This window comes from Ptychodera flava, chromosome 1 (genome assembly GCF_041260155.1).
Source record: "Ptychodera flava strain L36383 chromosome 1, AS_Pfla_20210202, whole genome shotgun sequence".
NCBI classification, from domain to species: Eukaryota; Metazoa; Hemichordata; class Enteropneusta; family Ptychoderidae; genus Ptychodera; species Ptychodera flava.
In genome coordinates this window covers 52,446,022-52,473,136 of record NC_091928.1, presented here as the reverse complement: position 1 = coordinate 52,473,136, position 27,115 = coordinate 52,446,022, and the positions used below count along the sequence as shown (strand labels likewise).

Below are 27,115 nucleotides of genomic sequence, written 5' to 3'. Positions count from 1 at the left end.
GCCATAATTATGATCCAGTGCAAAGAGCGAGCTTTGTTATTGTCACAAATGATTGCAGAGCTTGGAATATTGGAACAGGTCAAAGCGTTACTGTTACAAGTAATGAATGTGCTTCAATCACTTTGATTTCATTTATGGAGCTTCGTTCAATGACCAAATCAATTATATATGTGTCATGTATCTGTGTCGATCTAAGTTAATTACCACTGGTGTTTAGGTAGCACACTGTGATTAACTGTTCTTGAATTCAGTATAAGCTTTCGAAAACGACAGTCTCCTTCATCAGAAGAAGTGGAATTATAAGAAAGTGGAAAAGCCAAGAATGCTCATGTAAAATATACCAAAAAGAAGGTGTGAAGACGATCCAAAGGTGCAATTAAGAAGTGTCAAAAATGAATAAAGGGCAACAAAGAGGCAATGGCTGATGAGCAAACTGTAGTCAGGTAAAAAACGGTAGTGTGATAGAAGCCCATAGTCTAGGTTAAGTCCTTTGTTTACACAGTCAAAATGGTTTATGATTTTAAGTTCCTTTGTTTTTCTTTGCATGCTGTTTTTCATCTGTAATACGGCAACATTTGAGAGGTCTGACCCAACTAGGCAAACTGTGTCAGACATTCCCTGCACTAAATTACCAGCCAGCAACAGTCAACGAACAGATAAGTCGAGCCAGCCACATCCAACGTAGTGATCTCCTCCAATATCGACAAAAATTGCCAACGACAGTCCCATTGGTAGTCACCTGTAGTCCACAACTCAGTACACTACTGAAAATAATCAACGAACTTCGACCTATGATAGAAGAAGACGCCACACTCAGAGCAATATTCCAGGGAAAAACTGCCATCGCCTATAGACAGCCAGCTGACCTGAAACAAGTTATAAATTAATGGGTCGAATTGATATGGCTCTCAATATTACTAAGGGAATTCTTGTAAGTTCTGCTGTAATAGCGGCAATTCCAACAGTTCCGGTACTGTTAGCCTTAACTCCTATACCTGGTGTTGTTATTGATGTAATACAAGGGAAAACGGGAGTATCAAAAAAGCGAGAGAAATATAAACATTATTACGTTCAATATAAACAGCTGCTTACACAAGTACAAGAAAAAGGTGCAACAACAGAAAACGGGTCAGAACTTATTCAGAACATATTTCATCAGGCACTAGAAATACAAAAACAAGAAGGATTTAGCCCACCACTGGAACGATACCTAAGACATTATGGATTAAATGGATATGAAAGTTAGTTAACGAGATCGTTCAGAAAAAATTCTGTAGAAAATTTTTCTGAAAACTGTAGAATGGCAGACATTGAACATGACATCACAAGTTGCTAAGCAACCGGAACGGTATTGCGAAAGCGGTATTGCGAAATCCTGTAAAGCCTCTTCTGGGAAAGGTATTGCGCAACAGTGTTCAAGATCGGAACGGTTACTGTAGGGAGGGAGGAAAATCTCGTTCCGATAGGTGTTGTTCCCGTTCCGTAGGGAGAAACATAGTGAAAAGGGACCAGCCAGCAGATAAAATTCACATCCAGAAGACGAGACCCGCACCTGCGAAACGGGCCCTGTTGCCTTTGTAAGAGCAGACCGGCTCCGGTACGGCTCAGTCAGAATCTATCTAACAAATGATCCGAGAATAGAATGTCGTTCCGTTTTGATAGTGGGGGTGAGTCATAGCGCATTGCCCTGACTCAGCAGGGAATTTCCCGCTGAGTTCAGGACAATGCACTATCTGCTGCGCCAGCTGTTGCGCGTGCGTGAGTTCATATATAGGTCAGATCACTTCAACGTAGTGATCTCCTCCAATATCGACAAAAATTGCCAACGACAGAGTCCCATTGGTAGTCACCTGTAGTCCACAACTCAGTACACTACTGAAAATAATCAACGAACTTCGACCTATGATAGAAGAAGACGCCACACTCAGAGCAATATTCCAGGGAAAAACTGCCATCGCCTATAGACAGCCAGCTGACCTGAAACAACAAGTTATAAGAAGTAAATTTTCTGTCTACTATCAATACCATGGAACATTACCCTGCCGTAAACCTAGAATGGAAACTTTGTCCTTTCATCAACACTGACACCTCTATAATTGGACCAAACAACAATAGCTTTAAAATCAAGGGATAACATAACTGCGACATCACCAATGTCATCTACGTTATCACATGCAAGAAATGCCCATCTGCCGTATATGTTAGCCAAACTGGACAAACACTGCGTAAACTGATCAACAATCACAAATTTGACACACAGAACAATAAACCATTTAAACCTGTCGTTGAACGGTTCGATCTCCCAAAACACTCCATTAGCGATTTTAATGTGGCTGTATTAACCTTGTGAGCCAAAATTTCACTGCAACATCTCATTATGTTTTATAAGTCTTTATGTTATTGTTTATAATTTTGGACCAAATGGACATTAATTTTCATTCGCTACAGCTCTTGATCAATGGTTTGGGAAAATCTGGCTACAGCTCTTGATCAATAGTTTGGGAAAATCTGGAAAAATTATGTGAATCTGAAAAAATGGTATCTCCTATATTTTATAAAGGTGACAAAAATTGACTTTGGCTCTCAAAGGGTTAACAAAGATAAGATGTTTAAAAAAACAGTGTGCAAAGAGAAACAGAGAAAATCATAAACAATTTTGACTGTGTAAACAAAGGACTTAACCTACAATATGGGTTTCTATCACACTACAAGTATATGTTTTCTATTGGCTACAGAGTGCCCATCAGCCATTGGCTCTTCATTGCCCTTTGTTTATTTTTGTCACTTCCTAACTGCACCTTTTTCTCGCCTTTACACGTTCTGTTTGACATATTTTCACACGAACATTCTTGGCTTTTCTGCCTTCTTATTCATTCTACCTCTGCACCTTCTGAAGGAGACTGCTGTCTTCGAAATCTTAAGCTAAATTCAACAACAGTTTTTCTCAGTGTGCTACCTAAAAACCAGTGGAAATCAATCATGTAATTATACTTTTCAGTAGCTGAAAGATATGCAAACTACTACAAGGGTTATGTTTATGCATTTATGCATTTAAGGTTTGGCAGTGAACAGTGGAACGATTTACCATGTGATATATTCCGAGAATTTGCTTGTCAGCAAATAAGTGAGTAAGACCATTGCAAATCGTTAATTCTTAAATATTGACTTGGGAATTCCATATTTTCTTTTCTGAGATCGCAAAGTTAAACTCTTTCTTGTCTGCTATCAACGAATTCTGAATGCATGACTAGTGTTTTTTTCATGCAGTGGATTGTGGTCGTGTCTTTTAAAACTATGCGCGTCAGCTTTTGCGTTTGCCATCACCATAGAAACTGGAATAAGGTCAATGATTACCAGGGCATCAGAGAATCAGCAAGCAATGGAAGCCTTTACGAGTAACGCTTCTCGTCACTAGACCAGACGTCCTAATGCAGCCATCAGGCTTCAAAGAGCAAACACCTCATTTGTAAAGCATCATATGCCTATGAATTTTGTTTAGGGTCAGACTGGAGCGAAATCTAAGGTTATGACAGGATGTACTAGAATCCAAGGTAGGCTTGAACAGTAAACTTAGACACTTCTGCTCACGAGATTATACAGTGTGGTGCAGCAATGAGGCATCGCCCAGTAAAGGCAAGCCCGGGGGCAAGCCTTTTTTAAAAAAAGTGTAGTATGCGCTTCGAAAGTGAAATACTTAACTTTTGTTGGATCTACAGAAGTAAATAACCCTAGATATACCGATAGTTTGAATTCAAAATGGCCGTTCTTGTGTTAACTATATTGAGAAGAATACATTAATGTTCAATTTTTGAAAAGCATGGACGATGAAAATTGTTCTTCTCTATGAGCTTCAAAATGCATTCCTACAAATGGTAGATTAGCAAAGAGTTGTTAACAGAGATTGTTCGAATATCTGTCCCCGAGGCGAATTCTACCGTAAGGTAAACCTTGTTGATTGATAGATTTATTGCTGATTTTTAATACTGATTGCAAAATTGGGTAAAAATCTTCCTGGAAGTAGGCGTTCTATTCAAGTAGAGATGAGTAACCATTTATAGATTCTTGCGATGAAACCAGGAAATGGAAAAAAATCTGGATAAACATTTCTGACCGTCTGACGAAGAAAGCACCTTGGCAATGCTCAGCTAATCATGTACAAGATACATCCCAGGGCTACATTGAATTTGGTTTTACACTGGCTCAAAAATGCATACGCTCAGAGCTCCACAAATCCTACAAATGCTGAGTGATAAATTAAATATATTTAACCTTTATCTGTTGGTGAGAAGTCATTTGTCTCCACAACAGTACAGCAAATTTATCAAACGAGAAGAAACTATCACCGAATGTTGTCTGAAGTGATCATTTTAAAACTCCTAAACTCATAGTAGCATCTGTGAAAAAGTTCATCTTCGCCATTATACGTTGGTCATGTACACAAGTGATGCCATCGGAACAACCGAACTGTTCAGCAATAAGATCAAAACATCTCAGTACAAACTGAGCATAAGTTAACCTAATTTTATCGCCAGTGATTAATGTGGTTGTTCACGTCAGATTGTACATGTAAGGGTGTGCGGCAATGGTTCTTTTACCAATTCCATGATGCAGTGCGCGCATGGTAATATCAGCGCAAGCGAGAGGGCAATATCACCAATAACCATGTAATATCACGTTTTGTTTTATGTCACATGAGTGAGGCTTAGCCAATCCCAGAAACTGAATAATACGTGAGGTGTAATGAAACCTTTCAGCCGTGGAGTATACGCAGGGTATATTCCTCATAGAACACTATGGCACGTTACACCCTGGCCTATGTTTTCGTCTCCGATGGACACAAAATACACTATAGGCATTGCAAATTTGTATCGTCCTTGGATAACAGTCTGTTGCACAACACAAAATCAGTATGTGTTTGTTTTTTTAAGTGTGTATACGGTGTTTGATACAGCCAAGGCAATGCATTGTGGGATAACCGGGAAAAGGTCTAAAGGACGTCGAAAGCTTTCATTTCAGAATTCCTGTCTTTGTCTTATCGAAAAGCGTGACTCTTTGTAGCAACACAGTACTCTTATTTTATTTTCTGTGCCTATAGCGAGCTGTGCACCTGACTTCATCTGTGCAAACAAGAGATGCATTCCGGCTGAATGGGAATGTGATGGCTTCGCAGACTGTACTGATGGCAGTGATGAAGTGAACTGTAAGTTAAGCGAGTTTCCGTTTTATGTTTGGAGGTAATGCCATGGCAACCAATGACACAATTCCTCCCAATATATGACATCATCACTCTGTTGTAGAACGTTAAAAAAGATCTTCTCTGTTCAATATTTCCAGGTCCCTGCGCTCCTGATTTTCAGTGCCAGTCTGGTGATTGTATCGCAATATCGTTACGTTGTAACTCACAGGATGACTGCCCAGACGGAGATGATGAAGAATCGTGTGTTGGTGAGTTAGTCAGCAGACAATTCCTTTGATATATAACGACCAAGGGCGCCACAAACAGAGTTCGCATGGTGTTTCTGCATGGTGTTTGGGAGTTGGTTTAGTAAGCGGATGACGGACTTCGAACCTCTCTTTCGATATTTGTACAATTAAGACGATCGTTATCCTTTCTATAAACGCCCACCAATACAATTGTTTCGTTGGCGTAAGAAGTCTTTCTAAAAAGAATACGCTACCTTGAACTATTAAATCTAGAGTCACACATGTTAACCTGATTATCATGCATTGTTGTCATTCTCGGTCATTTCAATAAAACGCGGCACATATTCTGTGACACTGCTCAGTTATTTACTGCTCAATCACATCATCCCCAAACTGATCAAGTACAGCGTTTGAAATTTTGATTTCAAAATAACAACAATTTTCTTGTCGCCAGTCTTTCCTCTTGACGAATGTTTCCCGCGCTTCCGCTGTCCTGACGGGGTGTGCATTGCGCCATCATCGGTGTGCGATGGTTATGATGACTGCGATGGTGGTCTAGATGAGGCAAACTGTGCTTCCCGGGACAATGGTAATATTACTTTTACACGTCCCCAGCCTTCAGATTCAATGTAATCTAACAGAACAGTTTTAGCAAAATTCACTTTTTAACTCAGGAAATAGAGTAAAGCCTATCACAGTCACAAGGTGAAGTGCTCAGCAATTTCAAGAAACACCGCAGTAATGCATAGCGACCTTCATCGCCATTCCTGGCCAATTGGAACTGGAGTCATTTTGCAAAATTATTGCGTACTACAGTTGTATTATTGCTGTATGATTTATTCATCATAATCGTTGATTTAAGGACAACTTGTCAGGATGACGAAACATAAAAAAATATTTCTGAACTAACTTTCTGACGAGCCGTTCCCGGTAACTTTTTTCCAGACGTCGAGGAATGTCAGATGTTTCCCTGCGATAACGGTGACTGTATCTACATAAATTACGTCTGCGACGGCGAAGGAGATTGTGGTGATAACAGCGACGAAACCCATTGCAGTAAGAATATTCGTCTTCTAAAGCGAATTGATTGTGGAAAGTTTAATATTTTTTAACGACTGGAAGTGGTCACCACCATGATTTGACTCATTTCTGTGGTATTCTTTGTCGATCTTTGTTAAAGTTGGACCTATTCACTTGAAAATAGGGGTGACGGACTTAAAGAGCAAGTGTAACAGATAGATGATAACCACAATGCGCCGACTCCAATTAGCTATAGTGCATGCATGTACATATTTTGTGAAAACAATCGGGTTTTCTTAAGGGGTTCTCCTATGGCCTTTTGAAGCAAATGGACCCTCTAGGTTTATGTTTATTTTTGAACGTCATCAGTATTTGCCCGTTGTTTTCAAGTCTCGTCTCTTGTTCGAAAATAGCCTCGATCTTGCTTTGCTTTGGTACCATAGCAACAAGTGTGAGAGTGAATATCTATTCCCTAGGGGACGTTCTATTTTAAAATGACGTCAAATTTAGCATGCAACTCCTGGCACAACATGTGCAGCCATTGTACTTCATCGATCACAGCGACCTGCTAGCAAAATAATAATTTGATTTTAGATCCTCAGCTGATTAGATTAGAAATGAACAACTTGTATTGATGCCTTAAGAGGAATCGCCAATTATCAAGTTATCCGGACTTAACGCAAGGTTACAATGCCTTTTGCCGACGTCATAAACATAACAGATGTAAGATATGATACATAAAACAATGCCACTTGGAATAATTTTTGCGCAATTAGGTGAATAAATATCTAACTCAGAACTATATTAAGTATGGACCGTATTTAACACTGTACACTGACTAAAGCACTGTCTTGTTTTTAGTTTACTCTCGGGACTGCGGAGCTGGAACTTGGACGTGTGACGATGGTCACTGTATCGATGGAATTTTCCGATGTGATAATGATCCAGACTGTCAAAATAATGAAGACGAATTCGGCTGTTATTATCGTTAACAGGGGGACACAATATTAGTTGTGGCGCTGTGAGGAGGACGTAGGACTAGCAAGACCGCCGCAAGACAGTTGATATGGTGTTCGGTTAATACATAATTAATAAGATAAATAAAGTGAATTTGTGTTAGTTAAGTATATCACGTTTTGTGACTTATAGACATTAGGCCAAGAAAAATAAAAAAGTTTGTTTCTCATCCTCGCGCGCGTCAATTCAGACCCGCCGCGTTAACCCTTTCTTCTGCTCATGACGAAATAAGATAAAAATAATAAACGCAAAAATACGCGACGATAGTGCATAACACGGTGCTGTATAAAACAGAACCGTAAACAAAATAATTGACACTAACTTTCCATTCAGAACTGTACACATATATCATTGTTATATTAAGCTGTCAAAACTGTGCATTGCTGTACTTAAAGTCAAATTGCAAAACTGTTGCTATACAAAGATATGATAAAGCAACACTACCGTGCATTTACCTCTGCGTGCATTGCAATGTTGTTTTCATGTTTTTCCGCGTTTTGTTGATTGAAGAATAACAAAAAATTGAGAGAGTAAAAAATCCGCGCCACCGCATCATTTTTGAAATATATCGAGGATGAGAAACAAACTTTTTATTTTTCTTGGCCCAAGTAATCTACAATAACTGATCCTTTTAAACGTTTACGTTGTGATAAAGTATTCACAAACACTTCGAAAAAAAATCCCCGTCTTACCCTCCGCGATAAAAACTCTGCAAAGGCTCTCATTAATTCAAGATACTGCCATGTGGCCTCAATCAGTTATTACGGTTATGATTTTATACCAGAAGCTTTCAGTTCTTGAACTACGGTGTGGTTACCAGAAACTTGCAATTGTAAATTTCATAACGAGCTTTCTACTAGGTGTGTGTGTGGCAAATTCATTTGTAGTCGATTAATTAAACTTCAAAGTTCTATTTTACTCAGTTTAACTCACGTATCACCACCGGTGTGTAAAATACAAAGCAACTACCAGGTAGTGTTCCGGTTTTTAGGAATAGAGAACACGAAACAACTTTACTTTTCACGAACTATATAACAACAAAATATATTTACTGATCATGACATTGGGAATGATAACTTCTTAACCGGTACTTGAATCATAGACCCTCGAGCAAAAACGTTTTTCTAGAGGGTCTATGCTTGAATTGGGCATTCAAGTTGACATTGACAATGATATTGATACTTCAATATCGATTATACTTAATGGCTCCGAGAGTAAACAATATACTGATGCATCTATAATCTACTGTTGACTTGACAAGTCTTGATGATGCAACTTTTATATCAGGAATATCACATTCCGATAAATTTAACAGTGCTACTGTTTAAAATATAAGCATCAAGTATGGCTAATATGAGACGGTCGATGTTCCGTGATGTCAGAATAATAATTTCAGTGCTCACGGATAATGCAATACAAAGCACGAGCAATCACTGCTGACGTAAAGCATCCTTTGTATTCCTCTTTTGAATTATTGCCTTAGGGAAGGAGATTTCGCTGCTTGAAGTGTTACAAATTAAGGTATAGCAAGAGCTTTGTTCCAAAAGCCATCAAGAGACTTAATCTCTGAAGTGTATTTTTCGTGTGTTTGCTGACATAGTCTGTAGTTTTTATGTCTGTCTTTTTGTTACTTTTATCCTCTGAGCTGTAAAGTGATTATCCTTTTTAGGACAATAAAGTAAAGAATAATAATAATAATTATGTAAATCTTTGGAATGTGAGTGTTTGGAATTTTAGTCAAGAACTTTTCTTACTTTTAACCGATGTAAGTTTACTTCCTGTGAAGTATTTTACAATTTGAGTTGCACGTTTTAATTCAGTGCGTGTATAAAGCTAAGTTTATGTACGGGGAACTGTCAATAAACGTCATCAAATTCAACTTACGGTATCTCTGTGAAGTCATATCCACTTTGGTCACTACGAGACCCCATATCTCCGATCGAGTACGTTTGTGATATTCGAAACAACTACGTGTTACATAAAATCATAAAAGGGCTTAGCAGATAAGCTAAATTACAGGCCAAGGATTCAGACGACTAATTCCCCACAGATGAAGTAAATCACAAAATTTTGAGTAATTATAGATTACCTATTGAAATCAAGAGAAATATTCAACAGTCCCTACATAAGGATTACTGTTCTCCCTTTCACAGGAGAACAATAATCCTGAAGTAGAGAAATGTGGAAGATCAGTGACTATCTGCATCTGTGGTTTTTATTCATCCAGAATGTGTATTATACTTCATTAAAGCATGAAGATAGTCTTCACTCAGATGAGCAACAACTTTTTTTTATAATGTGCTATACCGTGTAGTTTCTGTCAGCAGGATATGAAATGCATTTTCCATGAAATCCACTCTCAAATATGCGCACCCTGGGCTCGTCTTTACCACTAACAAGCACAGAGGTAAACTAGGAGTGAATAGTCTGGGAAATATGATATTTAATATCACAATTATGAAATATTTACATCATCAATAAACATTTTTGGTATTGCATCAGGGTTGAGCTTCTTTTCTACTCAGCAATACTTGATAAAAACACCGAAGGTGTACGAATTGTATTTGACATAGTAGTCTAGGGCGTGTCTTATGTAGTATAAGTATATAAAATCATATATTTATACTATTAGGACGCGCCGTATAGGGGCTGTAGGACTACGATGATTTTGTTAAGGATTGCAGAGCAGAAAACAAGGTCTACCCTCATGAAATACAAACATGGTGGTGCTGATAATACTAAGACTCCATAATTATGACATTAATATCATATTTCTTGGATTATTTTAACCCACCTGCAGACACACGGAATGTTTAGTAATATTTATAATTAGGGAAGAACCGTTTGATTTCCAGGGAGCAGAGGAAGTTGGTATGGCACTTTTTTTCCTCGTCACTGTGCCAGGATTTCTTCTATTGACAGCCCTGTTTTTTCCGTATGTGGTTTTTCTCAAGCCATTACAGGATAAAATTATTTGTTTCGTTACCTGCCGACAATTTCCCCAAATATCCCCCTGAAATCGAACAGTGGCATCATATTTAGCGTCAGCTACAAAGGTCACTTGAGGCTGAGGATGACGCCACCATACGACGATTTCGGGAGAATAGTCAAGATGGCTGCGTCCATGGAAAGCACACGTCGATTTCGTCTTCTCTGCTATGACACTATTTATTAAAGGAGAGACTGCGATTTCATGCAGATGAAAGTAGTTCCATTTGATTAAGTGTACACAAATTCACAGAGATGTTGTTCAGGAGGTTCTGCAACATCTGTGGAAAGTACAGGCGTCTTTATGCAACCAGCGGGACGGCACTGAAAACCAAGAAGGTAAGTCTTGTGTTCGGTGAGATGTGGCCCTACGTACGATGCTGTGTGTGTGTTCCCGGCGTCAGTCAGTGTCAACCCCCGACCCCTGTTATGAAATTTGTCAAATACCCCACCCCCTGGGGCAAGACAATCTGGAAAAGCCCCACCTTAAACAAGTAAATCCCCACATTTCCGCCAACTCAATGGGTGGGGCATTGTCCGTGAAAGTGACTAGGGGATCAATATAGCTGCAAATTGTAGCGCTACGGTGAGGCGGTCGATGATTTTTGGTTTTTGCGACTTCGCTCACCAGTAGCGCTACAAGGCCGATGGCCCTGGGGAGTATCATATAAGCGCACCCCACTCGACCAGGCGTGTTGATGTGGAATGCAACATATTTACTGCATTTGGTCGTACCGATTTATCACTACTGAAGACTAAACAGTATACTGCACTAACTTTGTCGTTTATGGGGTTTGGAATTTGTTCAAACACGACGATCGCGTTCTGAAAACATTGAGCGTGGGGCGTCAGTGTTTGTGGGAGCCGCCATTACCGGAAGTTGGTAATGACGGCTCCCAGAAATGTTTCGGAACGCGATCGTCTTGTTTGAACAAATTCCAAACCCCATAAATTACAAGTTAGTGCAGTAAACTGTTTAGTCTTCAGTAGTGATGAATCGGTACGACCAAATGCAGTAAATATGTTGCATTCCACATCAACACGCCTGGTCACAGGCGACCCAATAAGTTCTGAGTTTTTCACACTGTTTTCTCTATCATTTTCTCTTCTTTCTTCATGCTCTGAATGATCGGAATGAATAAAATAAATGGTTTATATAACCTAACCTAGCCTCTGTGACTCTTTATTTATTTTACACTCCATTACAAGGACGTATATCATACACACATGCTGTAATTAATTAGTCAACACAACTAATTATGCTAATCCGTGGACTTATCAGAGGTTGGTCAACATCGGAAAGATAGTGATGTTAATTAGTAACCATTCCTATCTTTCGCGATGTTGACCAACCCGCAAAATCCCTGATAAGTCCACGGATTAGCATAATTAGTTGTGTTGACTAATTAATTACAGCATGTGTGTATGAGAGATATACGTCCTTGTAATGGAGTGTAAAATAATAAAGAGTCACAGAGGCTAGGTTAGGTTATATAAACCATTTATTTTATTTATTCCGATCATTCAGAGCATGAAGAAAGAAGAGAAAATGATAGAGAAAACAGTGTGAAAAACTCAGAACTTATTGGGTCGCCTGTGGCCTGGTCGAGTGGGGTGCGCTTATATGATGCTCCCCAGGGCCATCGGCCTTGTAGCGCTACTGGTGAGCGAAGTCGCAAAAGCCAAAAATCACCGACCGCCTAACCGTAGCGCTACAATTTTGCAGCTAGGGATCAATACTATGAGGCAATTGCGCATTCTGTCGGGCACAGTTTCATGGCAAACACGGTCTAATACCCCACATTGTCCCGTAACGCCCGAGGTAGAGTCCCTCAGGGTATTGCATTGATTGCCTCATTACACGGCTTCCCACAACAGTCCTGACAAAACCGGCGGTTCGCCATTAGATACGTTCATGCATGGAGGTAGGAAGAGAAGTTCCATCTAATGGTTCATGTGAGATATGGCTAGCCATTGGGCCCTTGACGGTGCATCGCCGGCAAACTAATGGTTTGGGACGTCAAGAGAGCAAATTTTTATGCAGTCTTTGAGCCTTTGAGTTATTTGGGTAGGCATAGATCGGAATTGAATTGATTTCGGCCGAAAGTAGTAAGAAAAGTAGTTTTTCTGACCAAACTGGGACTGCATGTCGTTTGTTTTGTCTATGGCAGTCAGCAGGGCTGTGGTTGGACTTTGAGGCCGTGCAACGCCAGGAACACACAGCATCATCCGCAGGACTAGTAGGAGAGACTGTGCATGATCAAATTATTGAAAACTAAATGGCGATACTTAGATGTACGTCTACCCATGGAGGTACGAGCAGACCTCCATGGTCTGATCAGTGTGAGTACTGGTTTGAAAATCAATTGTTTTGAAGACGTGGTTAGGTTAATCTCCTGGCAGGCAGTGACGGGGAGTAATGAGAAATACTGCGGGAAAAGCTTTTGTGAATTGTGCCAATACTTTTCAATTGTCATGACAGAGACAAATATTATTGTACATTCTTTCTCTAGTTTAAGGTGAAAAAACAAAACAAACTACTTGCTGCAACTTGCAAGTGAACAAGTTGTGAGAAGTAATTATTCAAATTGTGGTCAAACAAGGTAGATTTAGCGTCAAGTCACTGCTTAATGGTCATATGTTTTATTACTAGCGTATACTGAAAGTTGATTGATTTTTTCATCTGTGCAGGGTATAGTCTACAGCTCAGTGTCCCAGGATGTCTATGCAAATCTCGCCTTCGAAGACTGGTGAGCGATAATAATTTCCTATGTGTGTTAAAACAAATTGCCTGGCAACATTCAAAAGTGGTGGCCTTGGGATAGTTACGAAGTGATGATGTCAAACTTTAGTGAGTGCTAATTGAAGCAGCAAAGTACGCCACAAGTACAAGGCCAAACTGTTCTGTCAATGTTTGTGATGCTGTCAATTTGTGAGATGCACTTTGTGGCTGCACCATACTTTGAATGTTCCCTGAGTCAGAGTATGTAATATTCACTGCAGCTGCCCGTTCTTTAATTTCAAAATTGAAGTAGAAGCCAGTTTCAGTTTTACCTCCATAATTGCAAGTACAGAATCCAATGGATCATATTTATCAAGTCGGCTTATGCAATGTAGGGTTTGTTAACCCTGTCACCACCATGGTTTGGCCCAAACCCACTGCTATTGATGGTGAATGTGGATCTGTTTACAGGAAATTGGGGTGAACAGATTAAACAAGTTTGGCCAAACCATGGTCATTCAAAAACGTTGTAGAGATGATTGAGTAATTTCATTCCATGGTACAGTACACTTCCAGAGTCACACTCAGACGAGTACCTGCCACCGCCATTCACAGCCAAGCGGTATATTTTCTCACCAGGGCATATGAGAAAATGAACTTTGAAGACGTTTATTTACTATTCCTGTGGAGGAACAGCCCCTGTGTTGTGATTGGACGACATCAGAATCCATGGGTGGAGTGCAATATACCAAAGTTACAAGAAAACAATGTTAGACTTGCCAGAAGGAAAAGTGGTGGTGGGACTGTTTATCATGTAAGTAAACACTCGGCAAAATGATTGATATACGACAATACATACACACACAATGTATACTGATTCTGTACATTTGTCAAATACGTTAAGTACATGTATACATTCATGTGTATGAGTAAAATGCACATGGACAGTGTTAGTACGTATACCACTAATATGGTGTTCCATATATGTAAATACACTGAAGGTATATCAAGCATTTTGCCTAGTGAAAGGAACTCTTCACAAAGACCAAATATAAAATGTATGTTTCCGGTAACCTGACCTACTCTACACTTTTTTTCACATTTTCAAAAATTTTGAGTATGTACATTCTCAAAATTTACAGTATTTTGTTAGTCTCAGCCAACAAAAATAGAAATACAGAATTTCCTCTGACCTACCTACCATAATTTTCAGTGGGATGTTACCAGAAACATGTTTTTATTTGGCCTCACCATGAAAACTTGAAGCAGTTGCACGGTGGTACAGTCAGAGTTACAATGATGTAATTTATTGAAAAGAAATACATTATTCTTTTTAAAGTGGTGTCCAGTTTTATCCATAGCAGATAATTCAGCTACTGTTTCCATCAGAGTCAACAAAATTCCTTACTTATCGGATGCAATTTTCCATCTGTTTTAACAGGATCTTGGTAACATCAATATCACATTCTTCACTCCCAGAAAAAAGTATGACCGGCATTTGAACTTGGAGCTGATCATGAGAGCTCTGAAGAGTCACTGGCCCGAGGTTGATGTCAGTCTTTCACCAAGAGATGACCTGATGCTGAATAAAGACTACAAAGTATCCACTTTATGGTTACCATGGAGAATATTGTAACTTTGTATCAGTTGAATGTGTGATGTCATGCTAGGTTTTTTTGATCATGACAATCGCAAGAAACTCGAGAAATACAATGCTGTCATTGTGTAGGATGACTGTGTTAACACATACTTAAATTTATGTGAAGGTAGTATGCGCCTCGAAAGTGAAAGACTTAAACTTTTGCTCAAACTTTTTCTCAAGGAATATTTCAACCATTCTCTTTCAAAATTGAGAATAAATATCAGTCATCACTGAAATTTTGGTACTAGAGAAACAAATTACCCAAGATTTACTGATATTTGAAACTCAAAATGGGTGCCTTCCCTGTGTTAACTCTATGGAGAGGAATACAATTTTTGATATTCGGGAAAACTAAACTCTGAAAAGTTTTCTTTCACGAAGAGCTTTATAATGAACTCTCACAAAAGGTGGATCAGAAAAGCATTGTAAAAGTTTGAGAGTCCAAATATCTGTCCCCGAGGCACATCCTACCTTAATCAGTGAAGCCATTGTCTGTTTTAACCCTATCACTACCATGGTTCGGTCCAAACCCATTGTTACCAATGGGATTGTGGACCTTTTTACAAGGGATATAGGGGATGAACAGGTAAAATGCCATGTGATTGTATTGTGACCTTCAGGATAGCACTGTCCTGTCTGATGATGAGTAAGAGTGTCAAGTTCAACGCCATTTACCATGTAGAGGAAGTAGCTTTGGAAGCCATGAGACGTGCCAAGGAGAGACAAAATTGTTTTGTTTCTTTTTATTCAGAACAAAATGAGGCACCTGTGAAAATTAGGCATCTCTCTGAACGCCAGCTATGAATTCAACCTTTACAATGAGAGATGTAAAGATTGACAAGTGTAATCTCACAAAGCTGTGCAGCAAAGTTTGCAGTCTACTCCAGCTATCATGTGTTCTTTACCATGTATATCTTGTACATGCCACAAATCAAGTAAACTCCTTTTCATGTCGATTCATTTCATAAATGCAGTTGAGAAGGTATCTCTTGTCACCCTAATATTTGATATTTTGAGAAATTTGACAATATAACGTACTCTGTATAATAGAAAATATTATTGACACTATAATGTCAAAAGGTAATGTCATTCTATCTTTTATAATGACATATATTGTAATATTGTATCTTTTGACATTATATTGTCTGTAATATTTTCTATCATACATAGTATGTTGTGTGGTCTAATTTCTTTAAATATCCCAAAATTAGAAAAAGCTTTCGTTGTGTTCCTTAGTCAATCTTAGATTTCAGGCTCGGCAGCAAAACTTGGCAGAAGCAATGCATACCACCACTGTACGTTACTCTTCAATGTGGATGCTTCAACTCTCAGTGAAATGCTGCATTCACAGACAGTGAGTGCCATTTTATGTCATCTCTGTGTCTGACCAGCTGTATTTGTCAACCTTTCCACATGTCACAGAATTGTTTGTCAGAGCCTGTGAACTTTGACCTCTGCATTCAGCAGACATGTCGGTTACTACATCATACATGTGTTAAAACTTTCACTGAATATTGTGGTAGGTAAATCAATAACACAGGTGGCTGCATCTCTTCACAGTCAGGGTATCAGTGTGTTTATGCATTGATACCATCATGTAGATAAATAAAGTATGTCTAAAACCTGCATAGTAACATTCTGCGAAATGTGAATTTCTTTATTCTGTAATGAAGTAGTACCGAGCAGTTTGAATGTAAATTGATTGATTCATTGATCATCAACATGTATGTTGGTACATGCATTTGTTAAATATTCTTGTTCTTGTCTTTCTGAATAGGATGGTATCGACAGCAAAGCCACAGAGAGTGTAAGGTCAAAGGTCATGAACCTTAGCCAGGTGGACCCATCTATCAGTTATGAGAGCCTGTCACAGGCCATCTCAGAAGAATTTTATGAACTCTATCCAGCAAGTCATGATAGGAAGGTAAACACACAATGAATCAGTGTTTTTGCTAAGGGCAGTAAGCAGGTAAATGTTACCGGGGTTCCCCAGTCATTTTACCAGGGTTCCCCTTGGTATATCAATGTAATCAGATTTAGGGACAGAAATGTTACCTGGGTTCCCAAATCATTTACAAGTATTCCCCAACCTTAGCAAAAACACTGTGAAAATCCCAGCACATAACATGGGAGTGAAGGGTTAAATCCATCCATTGATGGATCTAACCCTTTCCATCCCCATTTTCCTGCCATTTTCCTGTACACAGGTCTACTCTCAACATTGAAAGTAATAGGTTTGGGCCAAACCATTGTGATCAAAGGGGAGCCATGAGTCTGGGAAACGGGTTTCCCATCAAAAGTTTGCAGGAGATAAGAAAAATGGAGTACTTTACAAATGGAGAATAATTTCTTGACCTCTGAGTTGTAAGTATGAGATGAGTTGACTGGAATGCATGGTATAAAACATGGAGTTCATAAGTGGTCTGATGCATGGATAAATTTAAATTAACATTGTACTTTGTCCGCTTTTTTCAGATCTATGAGTTTTGTCCCACTGATGAAGAGCATTACTCAGGAATTACACAACTCAGGAGTCAACTTATGGTAAGTCAGGACTTTTACAATTTGAGGTGCAGTGAAAGTTGGCCATTTGCATGATCCCCTTCAGACCCTGTACAATGTTTGCAGTTTTTGTGGCTGTAAGTGTTCTGTTGATGTATGTAGTGCAGGCTGATATGCCAACCTTTTCAAATGTAACCCAGACTATTCCAAGAGGGAATTCTGTTGCCATTTTCGTATCAGGGTGGGGTGGGGTGAGGGTGCAGTGCATATTTTTTCCAATTTTATCGAAGCATAAAAGCTAAACGTTGAATAGGAGTTTATATATAAAATACCAGTGCACATTGATGTATTGTCATCAGCATCTTGTTAATAGCTTTATATTCATCTTCATAGTACTGGTAAGAGAATTCTGTACAATGAACAAATTTAAAAATTAGAGTAGTAAGTGCCCCGAGGGCGAAAGACTTAATCTTTAACTCAAACTTTTCTCACTTAACTTTCAGCCATTCTCTTACAAACTCAAGAATAAAAATCATGGGACCACTTTACAATTTTTTGTATTGAAAAGAAAATTACCTTACTTTTTCTGATATTTGACAATCAAAATGGCCGCCATCCCTATGTCAACTCTATGAGGAAAAATGAAATTTTCAATTCTTAAAAAACCAAGATGGTATCTTACTCAAAGAGCTTTAAAGTGAGCCCCCCACAAGTGGTAGATCAGAGAAGAATTGTAAAAATTCGAGGGTCAGAATATCTGTTTGTGAGGTGCATTCTACCTTAAGCCTTTCACCCCCAGTTCCCTGTATACAGGTCCAACTTTACCATGGAAAACAATGCATTTGGAACAAACCATGGTGGTGAAAGGGTTAAGATACATGTTGAATTCTCCTCAGGGACAGATCAGAGATTTTCAAAAAGGTTTTGCAATATTTTATGTTTTATGCTATGAGTGCGGACTCATTTGAACTTTGTGCTGCAAACAAATGTTTTCATCTTGTCTAATAGAAAATTGGAATTCAATTTTCCCCATAGAGTTAACATAGGGATACCAGCCATTTTGAATTTCAAATATTGGTTAATTTTAAGATACTTGTTTCTTTAGCGCCAAATTTGCACAGTTCTTCAAAATTTGCCAAGTGTTATTTTGAAATCGATTGGTTTGAAATTATGCTGAGGAAAAGTTGAGGAAACATTTAAATCTTTCAATTTCCAGGTACATTGTACTTCTAGAGAGCAGCATTGTTGCATGATAAATGTTTTCTAAGTGCCGTTATCATTTTGAATGTCGCAGCAATGGAAGTGGCTTTACGGCAGCACGCCAAAGTTTAGCGTCAGTAGAGATTTTGGCAGTGTGTCTGTTTGCCTTCACACAAAGAATGGTCACGTCGAAGATGTTACAATTACTGGGGAGATGGAGTGGTTAACGGGAGATGTCGTTGAGAAAATTGGACACAGTGTAAAAGGTGAGTCCAAGAATCTCTGAAAGGAAGAAACGAAGGTGTGAACAACTTTGTTTAAAGAGTTATTAAAGCCATCTTACAATTTATAGAAATAGCTAAAATATTTCATTTGAAAATACACCCACCCTCATCTCGTACTTTTTGCAGTCTTTTAAAATTTGTCATGTATGACCAGGGCAATAATGGAAATGTTTAGTTTGCCATCATAAAGGGCTGATTTTAAAACAGAGGAAAATTGTACGTGCCATACTGAGGAAACACAAATGTTCAGCCACTAACAACGCCAAATGCTTAGAGCAAAACAAATTCACACATGCAAAGTGTATTGATGAGTGTTGTGCAAGGATGGAAATCTGTAGCAAATGACTCATTAACCCTTTGAGCACTGTAATTTTTGCCCCAAAAATGTAAGGGCAACATTTTACCAATTTTCATGAATTTTTGTGCAATTTTTTCTATGATTTTGGAGCAAGGAGACAAAAATGTACATGGGCTACACTTTTTGACCAAAATTTTGAGAAAAACCAGAAAATAATTGTCTAGAGCTTAAAGAAATTGTTGGCATTATATTGTATGGAAAAACAAAAATTGACTTTGGCTCTCAAAGCATTAGTAATTCAGAATATTCATGCGTCTTTAATTCATGATGTATGAATTGTACATCTGACGAGGCAGATGATGAGTTGGTCCAATGTGACATTTTAACATTAAGATGTACAGTACATGACGCAGTGGTATTGGTCATCTAGTTAAAGAAACCAACATCCTTGGCATCCATCATCTGAAAATGAAAGTCATTCTATGGCTTTGCAGACAGTGACAGAGATGCGGGTACCTCGCTGTAAATCTTGACAGTATATTTGCACAGTGTTTCTTGCCTTGTGTAGAATTCTTCTCCTTAAATTGTGTTTAATTACAAAGCATTAGTGTTAGCTTTGCAAGCACAGTGCATTGCGTGCAATAAGTAATATTATTGCTGACAAAGGAATTCTAGTCTGAACCCCTAAATTCAGTTATCGACAATAACATCATACAACACTCACACACAGGATGGCTTGACAGCCTAACTCTAGATATTTTAACATGATTTTAGGAGTTAAAGCTCCATAAGCTGTATCTTTTGGCTATTTTTTCAGAACTTTTGTTTTGTGGTTTCGCTACACTTTCTGCATTGAATCCAGAAACTAATTTAATGCCAAGTATTTAGCATATCAACACAACCTATATGAGTATAATCTCCATTGTTATTGTTGAAAATTGTATTCAAGTCCGGACTAGAATTCATTCGTAAACAATAAACAATGACCACTACACACATACAAGCTGTGTTGACAAAAAAATACTCTAAATTTCAGCATGACAAACGGATTAGGGTCAGACACAGTGGTAGTTGATATACAGAAGCAGAATACTGAAAAACTTGCCACAAGTTACAGCTTATGTCCCTTCAAACAAGGAACTTTATTTTACCAAAAAAAGCCCACAATTATAACTGAAAATACATGTCAAGGTATGAGAGATTCAACCAATCTCATTTTTTCTGAAGTGTGCTGAAATCATTGGATTTTTATCTTTTTTTTGGAAAAAATAGACCTAATAATTATGAATTTACAAGACAATACTTTTCAAAGCAGTATGCTCACTACATAGACAATGTAATTCAGCATTTCTTCAGAACTGTTAACACATGTGCATTTACTTGTAATTTGTTTGCAGGTATAAGATATTGGCATAACGATCTTGTGAGGGCGCTGTCACACCTGAAATCTACACAAAGTGGCAGTGAACATTTACATAGTTTTATAGATGGAATATGTGATATGACTGGAGATCACCACTGATAAACTTGCAAACCACCATTGGAGAGAAGACATTATAAACAATCATGTTTCTTGCAATTTAAAATTACAGAATGCATTTTTAAACAAGCTTTTATCCCAATAAAATTACATCTTAACATCATTATGTAATAATTTAATGATACTAATAAAATTTTACTCAACTAAAAATGTTATTTGTAATCTATAGCTTTTTAGCTCATGTGTGTTACACGTGGGCTTAGCGTGTCTGTCTGTGTCTGTCTGTCTGTATACACCGATATCTCTTGACAGATGTCAACCAAATTTTGTACATAGCTTCAGATATCAAATGGCAAGAACTGATTAGATTTTGATGGGCGTGGTATGCATATATTTGAAGTAAATTTTGATTTTTCTGTTACATGGTTGCCTATGGGATACATGATGACCATAGTGTTATATACCAAGATTTACTGCACTAAATATGATGAAATTTTCCACATAAATTGTAATATGCAATAAATGATAATATTTGGAGCATCATGCCAATTAAATGCTAATTTGAATATTGTAATTTGTGATGCAATTCTGAAATTTGTTCACCAATTTTGATAAAAAGTGCAGATATTGAAGTGACAGACATTTGACTGTGCTGTGAAACATTCAGCAGAGCCATGTTAATTAACAGCTTGCATTGTCGATGATGTAATCTGAACAAGTGAAGGAAAGGACTGCTAAGTACTGTATGCTGCATTTTTCATGCCTTTGTCTCCTCAGTCCTGTGGTAATAGAGGCTAGTGATAGCGCCACTGCTGTGTGGAGTGTAAATATGTTAGTAAAATGATAGTTTGACCATATCGACCTTTTGAGGGGGCTGTAAGTACAAGTATATGTATGGAGTGTGACTGGACAGAGACTTTGAATATTAACTTGGATAACTATAAAAAGTCCTTGTTCCAAGTTTTAAATTCAGACAAAATTGTCAGTAATGTGATGACCTAAACTGGAAGATATAGAAGTTTATAGTTACAGAAAGTTTGGCAAAAGTTTTCAAAGTTAGTGATGGGAAATGCCACATCTGTGGGGACGAAGAGACTATGGAATATGCAATTTTTGATTGCAGATATGCAAACGAACTATGGGATAAATGCAAATTGTTCTTAACAAAAAAGCATGGAATACATGCAGACGCTGACTTGAAATAACTGGAGCAGACATTGATGATTCAATCTCAGAAATTATATATTGTATTACTTCTTATGTTAAATACACTATCTGGAATATATGAAACTCTTTAGTTTTTACTAAGATAAAAGTTACAATCAATGCATATCTGATTCAGCCAAAGATTGAGAGAAACCGACCAAAACTTCTGCAACTGCATACACGAGGGCGCACTTTCTACTGCACTATCACTATCGCTCTTACACAAACAAATCCATACTGTACCCCTCTTCTACAAAAACATTTCCAGGAATATTTATATAATGAATAGCAGGGTAACACTCCCAAACCTAATATTAAGCATCTACACTGTATCAAACCAAAGGAGCAATTTCTCCAAACATTCTGTAACCAACTTTTATCATCAATATTGTGGGTTTTTTCAGATCAAACTGTTCTAAAACCATTAGCATATTAATCTTACAGACAACTTTCTGCACTATGCGACGACAATGAAAGAAGAGAAAAATATCTGAATGAAACTCATCAGCCACTAATTACCATATCCTGTAATTAATCACAAAAAATAATGAAACTTGTTACTTATGCTTATGTCACATACCACTCTATGATAAAGACTACAGCCCTGACTCACTACTACACACGTGAGTATGTTCAGTTCATATCTGATTTAGTTAATAATCCTTGAGTGGTATTTTTTTCAAGTTGTTGATGTATTCTTGTGAGAATATCTATTATTGGAAAGATAGGGTGTATAATTGTTGAGAAGGATGATATAGAAAGCTGAACAATTGAACGATATTTCAAGTAAGAAATTCAAATAATACTAATCAAATTATGAAATTTATTAATCTCTTCTCTCCAATTGATTAAGTATGCACTTTTAGAATAGTTTTGCTGAGATAGTTTTGGCCAAACTAAAAGGCAAAACTATCTCAGCTGATTTCAGTGGGCATTTCATCGAATAATCACACATTGCAGAGATGTCATTGACGGCAGGAGAAAGTGCATACATCTCATTCAAGACTTGAATAAGATGAAAGATATATTGAAGAAAATCTTGCAATAATGCATTGCAGGGTTAGAAAGTCTTGATCAGTTATGTTAGGGAGCGTATCATTGCTCATGTGACTAAATTATTACTTGAAAACCATGTATGTGCTCAGAATGAATATACAAAATCTTGAGCAGACTAAGGCTGCCATAATTTCAACAAAACGTAAGTTTATCAAAATGGAAGATGCTCAGAGCATTTGTGCCCTAAACTGAAATATGAGTGAATATCAGATCTCTAGTCTTTTGGATATTGCTAATCCCTTTGCAACATTTGTTCATCTCATTCTGCTGTTTTTCTGACAAGACAATGAATTTGCAGGCTGCGGAAGACTGCAATTTGTTGCCAAGCAACAACTTCTGGAATCGCTTCAAGACAGGGAAATAGCTCGAAAAATAAAAACTGTAAGAAATTTAATATTTCAAAAAATTATCATGATGTGCGCAAGGTGAAATGAAAAATATGTGTTGCTCGATAAAAAAAAATGTACACGATGCATTTTATTCTACGAAAAATCCACCTTTCATAGGTTTTTTGTTTTGTTTTGTTTTGCTTTGCTTTAAACTCACAGGAATGACAGGATTTTTGAAAAAATCGTAAATAACAAACTGATGAAATTCCTTGACAAGTATAACATATTTTACAGTCACCAGTATGGATTTGGGGAAAGTATGGTTCAAAGCTTGCTATGATCAACTTGGTGAATAATTCATTACAACAGATTGACCGTAGCAAATCAGCTATTGGGATTTTTATCGATTTCACAAAAGCATTTGACAGCATAAACCACGGTATTTTACTCTCAAAACTTCAACATTACGGAGTGAGGGAAACCCACTCTCCTGACTAAACCACTTCTGAAAAGCTGTCTGTCTTATGTGGGGCCCCCATCAGGGCTCAAAACTTGGCCCCGCATTGTTCCTAGACAGGTGACATACCTCTGACCGTGTGTTTCCATTACAGACTGCAAATTGGCAAGGTGAGAAAAGATTATCTTCAAGATAGTTGATGAGATGCGTATTCAAAATTGACGTGAACAACTTTGATAGACAACTAGAAAGAGCTATCGCTATTGGACAAAATTTATCCGTCGATTTGTAAAGCGGACCCAATAATGTAGATTTCTAGATTTTTGGAAAATGCCCAGTATCTAAAATATGGTTAAACAACTTCAGTAAGCTACTAACACAAAGACCATCACTAATTTTAATCATTTCATTTAGTATAGAATCCTCACCTGTCACTTTTTTTATTTTTCAGACATTTAATAGCTACTATTAACTCTGGTTGTTTAATTGGAACATTAAGATATGTATTCAATCTCTTTATTTTTTTCCGTATCTCTTAATTCTTTAGAAACTAATTTTTCTACTATTGCTGATAAGGCATTATCCTCAGCACTGTATAATGACAAGTGGCCAAATCTTTACATTGTGTGTCAGAATCCGCGACGGGAAGCGGCCATCGGTAAAATTGACACGAATGGCGATGAACTTTTGATATCGCACGCATTTGTATCTCCAAAACAATGCTGAATATTAACTACATATTTATCATTCCATAAAGTATATGATAAAACTTTTACGGCCATGATACGGGGTTTGCGAACCTTGGTCGTACGGCGTACGGGCCTTCGCACGCTCGGACCCTTCCGCCATACGACCTCGGTCCGCAAAACCTGTATCAGAGCCGCAAAGATTAGTACCCCCCCTACCCCCCATGGCGCGTAATGCATGCTAAAATTAACATCCGATTTTTTACACCACTGGCCGAATTTTCCACTAGCCTTGTAGGCCAAGTTAAGACACTTTTTTCAAAAATTCTCCGCATTTCCAAAATTTTTACAGTGCGCGCGACAGGGCGTCGCTCTCACTGACAAGTTCTGGGGCCCCATTGTCGTTCGCGTGGGAAACTTTAGGGATGGACCATTTGATATCCTGGGGGTCTGGAAGATTTTCGAATATTTCTAGCGAATGTCAATGAAAAAACAAATTCAGCCAGAGGGGGCTTAGGAAAAAAAATATGGCCACTAAGGTGAAAGAAAAAAAATCCATCAAAAGTTACTTTCTGGAACACATTTTTTTCATTTTCAGGGCGCCCTTCAGGCGCAAATTGAAGACTGTGTCAGATACTCAATGGTTCTTTGGCCAAATACATTTGGGGAGTGCTATATTTAGATTTTAATGTCTTCCTCATATAGCTCGATCCCAAGGGTATAATTGTGGTCAGTACATGTAGCAACTTTTGGCTTTTTAAACATATATAAAGGAAAGTGAGGGCAACTTCACACATCGTTTTCTTAATGATGCAGTAAATTGAATCGATCAATGTGGTTTTATGATATTGAGATACATGGCGAGACACCGGTGAATCGATAGTGCTTTGACCCTGGTCATGTGATCTGGGTCCCCGGGAGAACCGGTTATATGTTAGAGTGATTCGTCTTAACGGTGTTTCGGAACCAAAATGCGGCTCCTTCATCAGTCGCTCGAATTGTTTTGTTTTCCTAACATGTTAGTTAGATGGTAAATGGTAAGGGACTGATCAGTTTCTTCGGCCTAGGGGTGGTGGATTGAATGGAGGGTCACCCTGTTTTTGACTTTGGTGATGGGGGTCACCATGTTTTTGAAATGCCCAGTAGGGGAGTCAGAGTGTTTTTGAATTTTTGACACGGGGCCAGACTTGCCTAAAATGCATCGTGCAAGCCACAAACTCGTCATTCAGTTGCATTTTTGGCACCCCCTTCGGACGCAGTAGTAAATTAATATATCAGAGATATATGTCAGAAATATCTTGATGTCTGTAGATTGAAAGTCTATTTTGCCAAGTATACTAATCATTATGAAATCTTCTGTTCATATGAAAAGCATGACAAGTTCCTGATACTTTTCTTTTTCCTCTATGAGAATTCAGTATTAGAAAGCAACGTGCACTAATATTTCACAATCACATTTTTCTTATAACAGTTCTGGACATCTGCTTATGCAGAAAAAGTGTGGAATACATTCGCAGCTCATTCAAAATACTATATTCAAACTTTAGCATTGACACTTTTAAAGGTATACAGTCACATATGCCATATATGGTCAAAGGGGCTTCGTTGGTATTCAAAATGCCCATGTGAGGGAGCTTTTTTTAAAAAGCGGCCACCCGCTTAAAATCTGTGATTGGTTAGATTTTCTCTTTCCATGGTAACAGGGGCAAAATTGGAACAGGTGACAATATACCTTTAAGTTCCTATCGTACAGCTGACATGACAACATTTTCATTAAAACGCAGAATGACTGAATGACTTAAAATATACCCCAAAAGTGTATGTATAGTATATGTATGTATATATATATTGTATACATTTGTGTATATATATATATATATATATATATATATATATATATATATATTGTATATATATTTGTATATATATATATATATATATATATATATATATATATATATATATATATATATTACCGAGAAGCGACTTCGGACAGTCTTAGTCCTGTGCGCTCTGCACTCTGCAATTTTCAGTGACCTTTCAAGAGTGCCCTTTACAAAGCGAAGTCTATCGCTCTAAACCACATCGTTATCATTGTACATTAGGCTAAAAGAGAATAAAAAATATCGGGCATGACGTCTAGCGTCTGTAGTTTATTTTCGAACTTCAAACTTTATACACATGGAAAGAACGGTAAATGTCGCACTTGGTTGCAAAAACATCTTTGCGACACTAACTGATGGTAGGCCTAAATCACAGTGATATTTGGGAAAGGGTGTCGGTCATCGATTTTATTACCTGAAAGTCGCAGTGAAATGTTAACGTGGTAACACAGCGTGTTGATAGACAAGTTGGCTACCGATGGGGACATTTGGATACGCTATCCAATCATACGATGTCGAAGTTGGAAGCAATTCACAAGTTGATGTGCATGCCCCATTGTGCTAAGTGTACAATGTATCCAACAGGATCTCTAGATTTCTTCACGGTTGGCGCAATGTTGCGTATTGCGCCGATCCCTGTCTTGGTCGACGGTCCCACTTCACTCGATTTATCGAGCAATTTTACCATATTCATCGCAAAATGCAACCAAACAAATTTTAGAATTATTTTTGTTTATACAAGATGCTTCGCAGAACCCTTCTGAATCAAATAGTTCTAGATTTTGAAGTAGGAGAAAATACACAACAATTCATCGCACTGTTTAAAATTTCACTCTTCTGTTTGAAATTTCTCTCTACTGTTTACAATTTCTCTATCAGGAAACGTTCTTTGTACTGTTTTACCAGTTTCACTTTCACTTT

The 27,115-nt window shown here is 37.9% G+C and overlaps 1 protein-coding gene across 2 annotated transcripts; it reads left to right on the top strand.

Annotated features, from left to right (window-relative positions):
* Positions 1-10,561: 10,561 nt before the first annotated feature.
* On the top strand, positions 10,562-20,787 carry LOC139140753 (lipoyl amidotransferase LIPT1, mitochondrial-like). Of its 2 annotated transcripts, XM_070710152.1 has the most exons (9): positions 10,562-10,788; positions 13,141-13,199; positions 13,811-13,985; positions 14,613-14,771; positions 16,060-16,167; positions 16,591-16,737; positions 17,289-17,357; positions 18,610-18,781; positions 20,495-20,787. In XM_070710152.1, exons 1-9 carry the CDS (start codon positions 10,705-10,707, stop codon positions 20,617-20,619), a joined length of 1,098 nt encoding a protein of 365 aa, XP_070566253.1. In that variant the 5' UTR covers positions 10,562-10,704; the 3' UTR covers positions 20,620-20,787. The 2 variants fall into 2 exon arrangements, with proteins under 2 accessions (XP_070566253.1, XP_070566260.1); XM_070710159.1 differs by lacking the exon at positions 10,562-10,788 and having other exon boundaries at positions 13,188-13,300.
* The last annotated feature ends 6,328 nt before the right edge of the window (positions 20,788-27,115 follow it).